Genomic DNA, 10,784 nt, shown 5'->3' with positions numbered 1-10,784 from the left:
TAGAAATTGGTGGGTCGGTAACCCTTATAAATATAGCTACACACATATACTTATAAGTATATAAATATCAAAATTTACGAACTATATTAGTACATGAAAAGTACACATAAAAAATATTATTTAAAATCCTAGTATATATCTAATTACATATATGACAAATATATATTTAAATTTATTTCATACATTTATCTGGACACAACTACATTTCAAAAAATTTATAGTCATAAATATGTACTAAAATAAGTATAATATTACAATTTTTTTAGACACTTTTTTTCATAAGCCATCAAAAATATTTTGAAAATATATATATAAAATAGAATTAAACACATTGTTTTTTAAATTATATTTAAAATTTAAATTAATTTTTTAAATCTCAACATTTTAGTTGATCAGATAGAATTTCTGTAATCAATAATTTTTTTTCTAAAATATTTCGTTTTTTCACAATTTTTTCTTTTAAAATCATAAAAAATAAGTTTAAATTGTCACTGTTACGAATTTAGTGTATATTGCTAATAAAAACATAATAATGATATATATACATAAATAATTATTTTTTCTTTCTTATATATAAAATTTCCTACTTTACTGCTAGTGTTTGGTCTCTAATTTCAGGAAAATATGTCACGTTTTAAAGATTAGATATGCATAGAGTGCTTTTAATATATATATAATTTATGTAAAGATTTGTAAATATTTTTTTATATTTTTTTCTGTATTTCTGAAATACATAAATACATTTTAATAAATAGTTTATAGTTTATTTTTTTTTACTATAATACATAAAGAATTAATAAAGCTAATCAATTATATATAAAACACTTTTAACAAATTAAAGTTTACTGTATGTAGGTAGTAACAGATTATATATATCAATACATATATGTAAATATATATGTTAATATTTTATATTAAAGCCTGAAAGTTTTAAATATGGTTTAAAGCTTATATTCTTTCGTTTATGTGAATTTATATTCAGTCCAGTTAAGAAAAGTTTAACTTATAGTGTTCTCAGCAGTTCCGAAACATTTATTTGAGCGATTACGGATTTTCACCCGTTTCATTAAGAGAAATGAAGGAAGGAATTTAGTTGAAATAAACAATTAAAAGTTAATTTTTTAATATATATTAAATATTATATATAATCCTAGACTAATATTTAATATTTTGGCTTTTATATATTGTATGTTTATATAGTGCTGCAAATGATCATAAATTTCCTTCCATTCCATGATTTTAAACACTCTTAAATAAATGTCTCGGCTGCCATTTGTTACAAGCAATCGGACGGTGGCGGTTTTTCGTGTGGTGGTGAAGGACCTGATACTGAAACCATAGGTAATGTACCAATTTTTGGTTTGATGCCTTTGAGCGTTAGCGTTTTTGGACTACTGTGTGTTGATGAAAATGGCGGTGATTGACTGCGTGCTGTGGATGAAGCTGTTGAGGAACGTTGATGTACTAATACTTTAGATCTAGTTTCATTGGGTACAAGAATGAGTTCTTCGACTGTATCGGTGGAGTCACGTGAAGTTGTTTTTGGAGGCGTTCTTATCAATAGTGGTTCTTGTTGTATATCAAGAATAGTATTTAAAGCACTATTACTATCGTCTTTCATGTAGGCTGGTGGTGCTTCAATCGATATACTACCAACAATCATGTTTGATGTAGTTACTGGGGCAATATTTCCCAGTAAACTTGTTGTTGCTCTTATTTCACTATCATTTCGATTAGATTTATCAACCATTGGTCTACATTCTTGTAGTTCGATACACATATTATCCCTAGTCTCATCATCGGTATTAGTATCAGTGCCATCATTTGTGCGCCATTGTCGCTTTTCCGAGAAACTTTTCTGTTAAATATAAATATAAATTAGATATGACTGGATCTTGTTTAAAAAATAAGCTTATTTAGTTGGAAGTATTATAGAGGCTTCACTAAAAAATTAGAAACTATTTAGAAATCCTGCCAAAAGGTTGAATATTGCTTTGAATATAACTTTTGATATAGTTGAGAGAAGAAGAAGAAAGTTTATCAAAATGGTCTTGTTATTGTCAATGACTTATTGTTAAGAGAATCTTATCTTGAAGCAAGTAAATAAATAAGTTAGTAAATAAATAATTAAACAAATAGAGTCAAAATAAATTAACTTCAACTAAGGCCGTATTTACTTCTTTTAACTATTATACATTATATTAATTTTTTACACTAAACTTTGTAATATTAATATTATTATTTTTGACAATTATTTTGTTTGTAATTTTAACAGTAACCTTCCCATTCAATAATAGTATTCTAATCACAAATTCTATTAAATATTTATTTTTAAAATCCATTTCAATTACCCCCAACATCTGAAAATGCACATTCGAAAGGATTATTATAGCCAATGAATATAAAATTATTTATGTGAAAGGCACATAAAGACAAAATTTTATAAAAATTGTAAAATATGTGGAAGGCTTTTAAAATTTAATAGAATTTGAAATATAAATAACTCGCATTTTAATGTCAGTGATGGTGGAAATGACCGTAATTGAAACTATTGTATTTAATATAAAGGTTTCAAGACGTTTCATTCAATCATTCTACAGTTGATTTATGATTTCATTCTAATAAAATTCAGCAAGTAAATTTGTTAATGAACTTTCACAGCAAATCAACAAAACTTTCCAACATACAACATACAAGTCAAGTATGGCTTTGGGTCTGTTGGCTAATGATCACAGACTGTGAGCTTTAAATTTGCCAGAATTCGGACTCATGGCAGGATCTCCAAAAATTCTACGAATAATTAAATAATTTTAATTAATTTTACTAATAATTAAATATAAGAAATAATTTCAAGACCACTGTTGAAGGGTATTTGGCAATACTCGAAACAGTTGTATGGTTTGCTAAAAATTAGTTAAATAAAATAATAAAATTTTTTGTTGTTGTAGTTCAATATTAAATTATTTAATATAAAATACATAACATGAAATATAATAATATGAAAATGCTTATCCAAACTTACTTTTCGGTCGTTATCAGTTATGTTCTCTGCACTTTTGGCTTTTCGACAGAGTACACTTTGTGAGCCATGCCTTCGCAGGAATTCAATGGAATCAAATCCTCTTCCATCCGATGAAACGAATATCGCCGAATTGATACGGCTTCGCGTACAACGTTCTGCTATAGATGTGGAGTGCTCCTCCTGCAACATATTTAAATTCTGAAAATGAAATGGAAATGGATTTGTTTAACATAGAGTTGTGTGCATAGGAAAATGATTTGTGCATCGAAATATAAACTCTTATTGCTAAATTGCTTACACGACTACTGCAGTGTAATGGCTGATAGGCGAGTGCGCCGCAATCGCTGCCGTCGAACTGAAATTTTCAGACAAGATACGAATTTTTCATCAAAAACAGGTAGTGGTGTTATCTGTACAATTCTATTGTGATTGCATACAACAATTGCGTTTAACAAGCACAAAGTGTAGTTTAAACTTTAACATTCTGAACAATATATACATTGCAGCATTTGAAGTTATTAACGCTTTCTTTCAATTTTTACATACTATCACTTTACCATATAACTTTAAATTATAAATATATTGCATTATGTGTTCATATTAGTTTATTCAATTAAACTTTTTATATGAGTTATTTTGTGCAATACAAAAACAGATAATAAAATTGAGAAAATTTGTGAATTACAAAAGCACATTCATCGTCACATCGATTGGGACTTGAAAGCATACTGAAAGAATTCAAAAAGATGTAACTTAAGCACATGTTTTCAATATCAAAGCTAAAAATTTTCTTATAAGTACCCATATGTTCTTTTTATGAGTTAGGTTCTTCAAATAACAGAAATAAGAATAAGAATAATAATACCCATATGTTCCTCTTTATGAGTTACGTTCTTTATATAACAGAGATGCGCATAATAATACTAAATCTTTCATATCAACATTTGTCTCAATATGCATATATACGCTTTGCATATGTTATAATTATAAAATGCTTGTACTGAGAAGTATAAGCAATGCCGTTTGTAACACTACAAACGAGCTTCCTATGCGGGATGGCTCTCAGACACCTTAACTACTATTGAAACTCATAAAAAAGGCAGTGAAAAATATATACAATTGCTTGCAGCGGTGCTGCTAGTAATTATGTATGGCTTAATATGATCTAAAGTACCTTATCATTTAGTAGTTTACGTGCAGTTAAAAAAGTATTAGTAATCTTTATAGTTTTAGTGCAATTGTAAATAAAAGTATTGAATGAAACACTATTTTTTGACTTGCAACTGGCTTCCCCTTATATCTGACACCTTGAGATGTCGTTCTCTAGTGCCCACCTGTAAAATCAATACTGACTACAAACACCCTATACAACAGATTGAAGTTCACAATATCTATTAGATCATCCAATTTTTTATGACTTGCATCCGGCTTCTCCTTATATCTGACACCCTGAAATGTCCTCCTCTACTGCCTACCTCTAAAACCAATACCAGTCAAAACACCCTATGCAACGGATTGAAGTTGACAGATCAACCATTTTTTAATAATACAATATTTTGTCTTAAGAAACTATTTATATTGTAAATATTATAAGATTATATAACAAAAAAAAGTCGGTCTCATAATAAGTAAAGTTCATTGTTTCAATATTGCAAGTTCACTTATAATGACTATTATTAATTAACTTAAATTTAAACAAAAAAGGGACAAACCTTAATACTTGTACGGTTAAAAAGCCATGATAAAATTTATTTAGTGCTGATCACGATGAATTGTGTGTTGTGCGTCTCTAAAGCGACGAAGAAGCCTGGATTTCAAACTTAATAATAATCATATATAATGGCGTTGCTAGACCGCATAGATTTTTATAATAAAGTATCAAAACCCCTCTAAATAAAGTATCAATGCAATGTTGTACCTAAAACAGATACTATTTAAGTTTTATTGTAAAGTTGTTTACTTAGTACCTTAACAAATGCCCCAATATTAAAGGTTCATCGTCAACAATATTTTATTATATCCTAATAAGAGTCTTTACAGAAGGGTGTCTACTTAATACTTTGTTCCCATAGCCTTCGTTTTCGATGATCAATTAATTAATTTCTATTAATAATAGAAAATTAAATATTATCCACCAATAATTAAAATATAATGAAACAAAAGCTCTCTTAGAATTTTCACAGAACTTTCAGACAAATAAAAGCTCTTTTAATCAATTTATGCCAACGAAAACGACCAAAGCTTAATTTGATTAATATAAATTAATTAAGCTGCAGTGGGAACATGGTATAAGTTTTAATAATTAAAGAAAACTTTCATATTATTTTACACTGTGTTTTCTGATATCAATGCAGATAATTTAAAACATTATCATTTCTTCATATACAACAAATATTAAAAAAAAAGAGTCAGAGAACATGTGAATTATATTTTGAAGGGCTAGTATACCTAGCACTATAGGTATACTATACTAGCTTCACTTTACCAAACAATGGGTTCACTTAAGTGTATTTGATTCCATTTTACAAGAGGGGCTGTCACTGATATTTACCAACTACTTGTCTAAATCGATCCTTTATATTGCTTAAACCGCATATATCAATATTAAGTTCTTTATGCGCATTTCTAAGTTCCTCATGTACCTAACCAGCGAAGTCTTTTAATGGATTTAAGCGTTCATTACAAGTTACAAAGTCAAAGGTTATGTCCTGTTTTGTTTATCTCGTCGTGGTTTGCTTGCCTTTGTAGTGCAGCCTTCATTAATGCGCAAAATGCATGAAATGTGTTGCTGTTGTTGCTAATAGCGTGAGTTCTAGGCTGTGTTTGTTTTCAATTTTGCTTGTTTTCACGAGTGGTTTTGTGCTTACATATTACACAAATATTTATAATATTATGACATTTGAAATATATCGTTTTAACATACAATATTTCTAAAACAATAATTTTTTCAAGCTTTAATAATTATTTTTTGTGATAAGAATTTTCCTTTATTTTGTGAATATTGTGACACTTTTACACGGGTCCAACACAATTTTGCAGTTAATGATATTTATTATTTTACAATTAATAAAAAAAAGGATATATGTGATTTTTGTATTCTTAAATTAATTCTTTGACCGATCCATTGTTCCCTAAAGAATAGGACTCTTGTTCTTTCAATCTAATTTGTAGAAATGTAAATACAGTAGTGCTTCAGATATTATTTAAACTATATTATGTATTGGGTTCGAACATAGTTAATGCTATTAATGTATCTATATAAACACAATAAAAAAAAAATAAAATAAAATAAATTTTAATAAATCAAATATTTTTATGTTCGAATAGTTCTTTGAATATTCTTAATCATCTCCAACATTTTCGACCGTCTAAAGTCTTCGATCCAAATGTTTAAATTTATTTTAGTAGATGAACATAAAAAGTATATTAACTTTATATTAAATAAATATATTAAGTATAAATTTATTAGTATGTATTATATATTAAAAATAAATTATATATTAAATACATTAAAAATATTTCATATATTAAATTTATTAAAAATATTAACTTTATACAATCTTATATTCTTTAAGAAACAGTTTTGTAGACCTTGAGAAATTTTACCCAATATATATAAAAATATTGAATTTTATGCAAAATATTTCTTCATTATCCTGACAAAGATAATGAAAGCAGACTTCTTGGATCTACTTAGGTTTCTCTGGAAGACCAAATGATTTAACAAGGGCAATTCTAGAACATAACAGCAGTTATACAACTCAACTTCCCCAGACAATTTCGAGGATGTGATGCGATAGATGTTTTCGAATAGGAGTAATAATAGACGATTAAAATGAAGTATTTTCTGATCCCGTACGAATATCAAAGAAATAAATTTTTAACTATAGTTGTTAAGATGGACTTTCTTTTAAATGAATTTTGAGCTCAATTCAATTACTGAACCTACGTCGAATTTGACCCAAACTTGCTCAACTTTTTTATTTTTATGAATGTCACAAAAACTATAATAGAAAGAAAATTTAAATTTGAGATAAAAAATATTTATATTTTATTAGTAACCTAATGTAATTCTCACTACAGAAATTATGGAAACCTGCGGGAAAAAAGAAACCATTTAACAGTTTTTCTGTCAAATACCGGCTTTGGCGTTCAAACGAAACAGGTTTTTAGAAAGGTATTTCTTTGACAGCTAATCAGACTATACAGACGAACGATCTATTAAATTTTCTGAATTCAGTGGGTTGGATTTAGTCTGTATTATTTTATCTAAAAAGTTTTTGCGAAGAATGTAGTATCAAAACGGCTAAAAATTGCTAATTGAGGTACATGAAAAATTATCTGATAGTCTGTCACTGCAACCAACCATTACTTAGGGTCAAAAAGTTTCGCGATAGCTCCTTGACCGCAACACCCACACTCTACACAAAATATTCCTGAAAAATGTTTTTAAATATAAAAAAATTTGGTAAAAATAGAAAAATTTGGTGATTTTATTATAATATATCTACTGGTTTATATAATACCGAATTATATAAAAATGTGTTATTGACTTATCAATTACGGCTGGTTGTAAAACTGAATCTAACTAATCATTTAGGTAGCTTAAAAACTTTAATACTGCTAATAGCTAGACACAATTTTTCTGAGTTTGTCTGATAGATAAAAATCTCGGTCTGAGAGATAAAAATAATTGAATAAGCAATAACTACCTTTAACTTCTGCAACAAGTCTACTAGTTCAAGATTAGCAAAACGCAATTATCTTAGAAATATATCAATTGTTTATTTTATTAGATATAATAAACTTAAAATTAAAAAAACAAAATGCAGTGATTTGTCTGAAATAAGTAGTACCAAAAATAATAATTCAGATAATTTGAATTATTGGAAAAAATATTTATTAAAAAACAAAAAAAAAAAACCAGAACTGTGGATCTTTAAATAAAATAAAATAACAAAATTTATTTACAATACTACAGAAATTTAGTTTAAAAATACATACATCCTTATTACAAAATGGGTTTACTTGTAAATATTTTCATGTGTCATTAAAATGCAAATTAAAAGAACGGTGAAAGTGTTAGATAATTATAATGAAATAATAATGAGAATTAATAACAAAAAAGCATCTAACTACATTAAAGAAATTAAAATAAAACCATCAGAAGGGAGTTAAAAATATGCTAGTTAACTGCACTAAAAATAGAAAAAATGAAATCAGAATAAAATAAAAAATGGTGGCTTTTATATGGTTGTGTAGCGTTTAGTAGAGCTTCAAATACTACTATTCACCAGCTAGAAATTGCATAAAGCCAGGCTCTGAGAAGACTTTTCAAAGTACCATGGTACATTAGGACGTCAAGGTTGATTCCATCAAAACATACATAAAGGATAGAGCCCTGAAATTATTTGCGAAAACTGACAGACTTACCAACACCATGTTTTCAAATCTCAGAATGGTTACAGGCTCCTCGGGGAGATATGCAGATTATTGCTGAGTCTATGTTAATGAAGTGATACACAATAATCTAGTCAAGGCGTAAAGAGGGGTTTTAAAAATACCACGAGTTAAGAAACAGTAAAAGTGCTTAAGTGCACTGGCTCAAATAGCTTCAACATAATAATAAAAATTAAATGACAAACCAAAATATATTAAAAAATGCTAACTAACTGCACTAAGAAATGTAATAAATAAAACTCTTTTTAAAAACTTTATATACTTGAAAATATATTCAATATTGAAAATTAAAAATACAAGATGCAATTAAACAATTGAGAAATATTCTAAGCCCATATATCGATCTTGTGCTTGTTAACGATAATCATATATTAAACGATATTTTACTACATAAGATAAATCTTTTAAGTAGGAACTTTAACAAACATTTCAAATTAATATTTTTATAATGTAATGTTTTAGATGCGGTGAAGTACGGTGCGGTACTCTCAATGTTTTCAGTACTTCTTCTATATCAGAATTTTATTGATTTATTAACGCTTAATAAATATTTATTCTCATGTTGGTATCTCTGTATTTGCTTTGTATTTAATTATCTACTATAAGCTAATTTAAATAATAATATCTATCTAGTACCGTTCGGTCAATTGTCTTATATATGCTACCAATGCAATTCAATGTTTCATATCATAAGGAAGTTCAGTAACATACCTCAATTACTTGTATAAGCCCATACACTGCAATATGTTTAAACAAATGCTTAAATTATAGAAAATAATTTGCCAACATATTTAAAATAATATTATTAATGAGATAATTATAAAGATTGAAATTGATTTTTTGTGTTGTTGTATTCAACCTACAGGAAAACCGAAACTAAGTTTATTTTGCGTTGTTTATTTTGTATCTAATAGGATATTTGTTTGGTTAGTTAATACACATTTAATTATAAATGTATATTTATGAATAAATGTATAAATCAATTATAATAAGATATTAAATGAGGTTTTTAGAGTATTAACGATGCTTAAAACCACAGTAAATAATATTTATAATTTTGTTCTGCTTATCTTCTTGTTTACTTTGTTTAAATTATGATAAATGCGGTATTATTAATAAGAGTATGAAGAGTAACAACAACATTGAGCTTAAACTCTTCTAAGCATATTGACCTATTATTTGGTATACGAATTCAGCACAAAGGAAAGTTACTTTATTAACATCATACCCTTTTTCTTGTGCTAACAATCTTAATCCTTTGTCATCAAAAATATAAAAAAGGATGATAATAAAGTTCATTTTAAGTGCTATGAATTGTTGAATTTATTACCATTTTCTTTCAAAAATAAATTAAATCTACGTCACAAAGTTGTACTAAGAGAATGACTTGCAAATTGTTTAAGTAAAATGCGATAAAAGAGTTGAAAAATGATATTAATTAAACAATAAACAATAAAGAATAAAGAAAACAGAAAATATAAAATATAAAATATAAAATATAAAATATAAATTGTGAGTAGTCTAAAATTTGCTGAAAGGACAAGCACACTTGCATATTCAAACTGTTGCCATAACCTTTTCGATAAAAATTAAAATGATTTATGGTCACAAAACATACATAAAGAAGCTCTAGAAAAGAGTATTTTTAACAAACTGAGAAAGAACTGAAATAAAGCAGAAAATTTTGAAAAATTTATGCTGCGAACTTGAACAAAACTTACAATAACAAAGTGCGCTATTTGGTGCAACAGAACAATAACCCCAGTAACAAAAGCATTTTGAAGGATAAAGGGTATTTTATAGTACAAGAATAAAGACTTTCAAAGACAAGACCACACAAAAATAATATGAATTTAAAAAATAATTTAAACAATTCTTGCTATTGTACAGTTTTTGAGAGAGTTCTCATTATTTGCTAGTGTTGAAAAGGCTTCAAATAACAAACCGCTTACGAATAAATTTGAAGGCAGAGGCAAGGTATTGTGTGTTGTGGTGCAATTTTGCAGTGCGGCAGTTTAACAAAGAAAAATCTAAGCTTTATGAACGCTTCAGTTTTAACGAGCGAACTTACACTGATGCGCTCAGTTGGATTGGTTGGATAAATTGTGGAGGAATCAGTGTTGATAGTGTCACTGGTTCTATCGCGAGAATCTTCACGACTGCGATCGGCACAAGAATATTGTCGTCGGTATTGGCGTCTACGCCGATAAGCACCCGTGCCTGTACCATCACTGCAAACTGATTGGCCCTTTGGCAGGTTGGGAGTGATGCGATAGTAGCAGGGATCGTAGCTGAATTGTTT

The 10,784-nt window shown here is 27.6% G+C and overlaps 1 protein-coding gene across 1 annotated transcript; it reads right to left on the bottom strand.

Moving 5' to 3' along the window:
* Nucleotides 1-1,161: 1,161 nt before the first annotated feature.
* LOC119682881 (uncharacterized protein DDB_G0284459-like) lies at nucleotides 1,162-10,749 on the bottom strand. The gene is made up of 4 exons (XM_038096414.1): nucleotides 10,554-10,749; nucleotides 3,321-3,377; nucleotides 3,023-3,220; nucleotides 1,162-1,858 (listed from the first exon to the last, which is right to left on the bottom strand). Exons 3-4 carry the CDS (start codon nucleotides 3,209-3,211, stop codon nucleotides 1,277-1,279), a joined length of 771 nt encoding a protein of 256 aa, XP_037952342.1. The 5' UTR covers nucleotides 3,212-3,220; nucleotides 3,321-3,377; nucleotides 10,554-10,749; the 3' UTR covers nucleotides 1,162-1,276.
* Between the last annotated feature and the right edge of the window lie 35 nt (nucleotides 10,750-10,784).

Source organism: Teleopsis dalmanni, chromosome 2, assembly GCF_002237135.1.
Source record: "Teleopsis dalmanni isolate 2A chromosome 2, ASM223713v2, whole genome shotgun sequence".
In the NCBI taxonomy this organism is placed as follows: domain Eukaryota; kingdom Metazoa; phylum Arthropoda; class Insecta; order Diptera; family Diopsidae; genus Teleopsis; species Teleopsis dalmanni.
Note: the sequence above shows the minus strand (reverse complement) of the source record. Positions and strands in the feature narration are given on the sequence as shown.

What these genes read in the sequence shown, in the direction of transcription:
- LOC119682881 (XM_038096414.1), bottom strand. Translation starts at nt 3,211, where the DNA reads ATGTTGCAGGAGGAGCACTCCACATCTATAGCAGAACGTTGTACGCGA. An exon ending in TAACTGATAACGACCGAAAA is followed by an intron (nt 1,859 to 3,022) that starts GTAAGTTTGGAT and finishes TATATTTAACAG; the next exon opens with AAAAGTTTCTCGGAAAAGCG.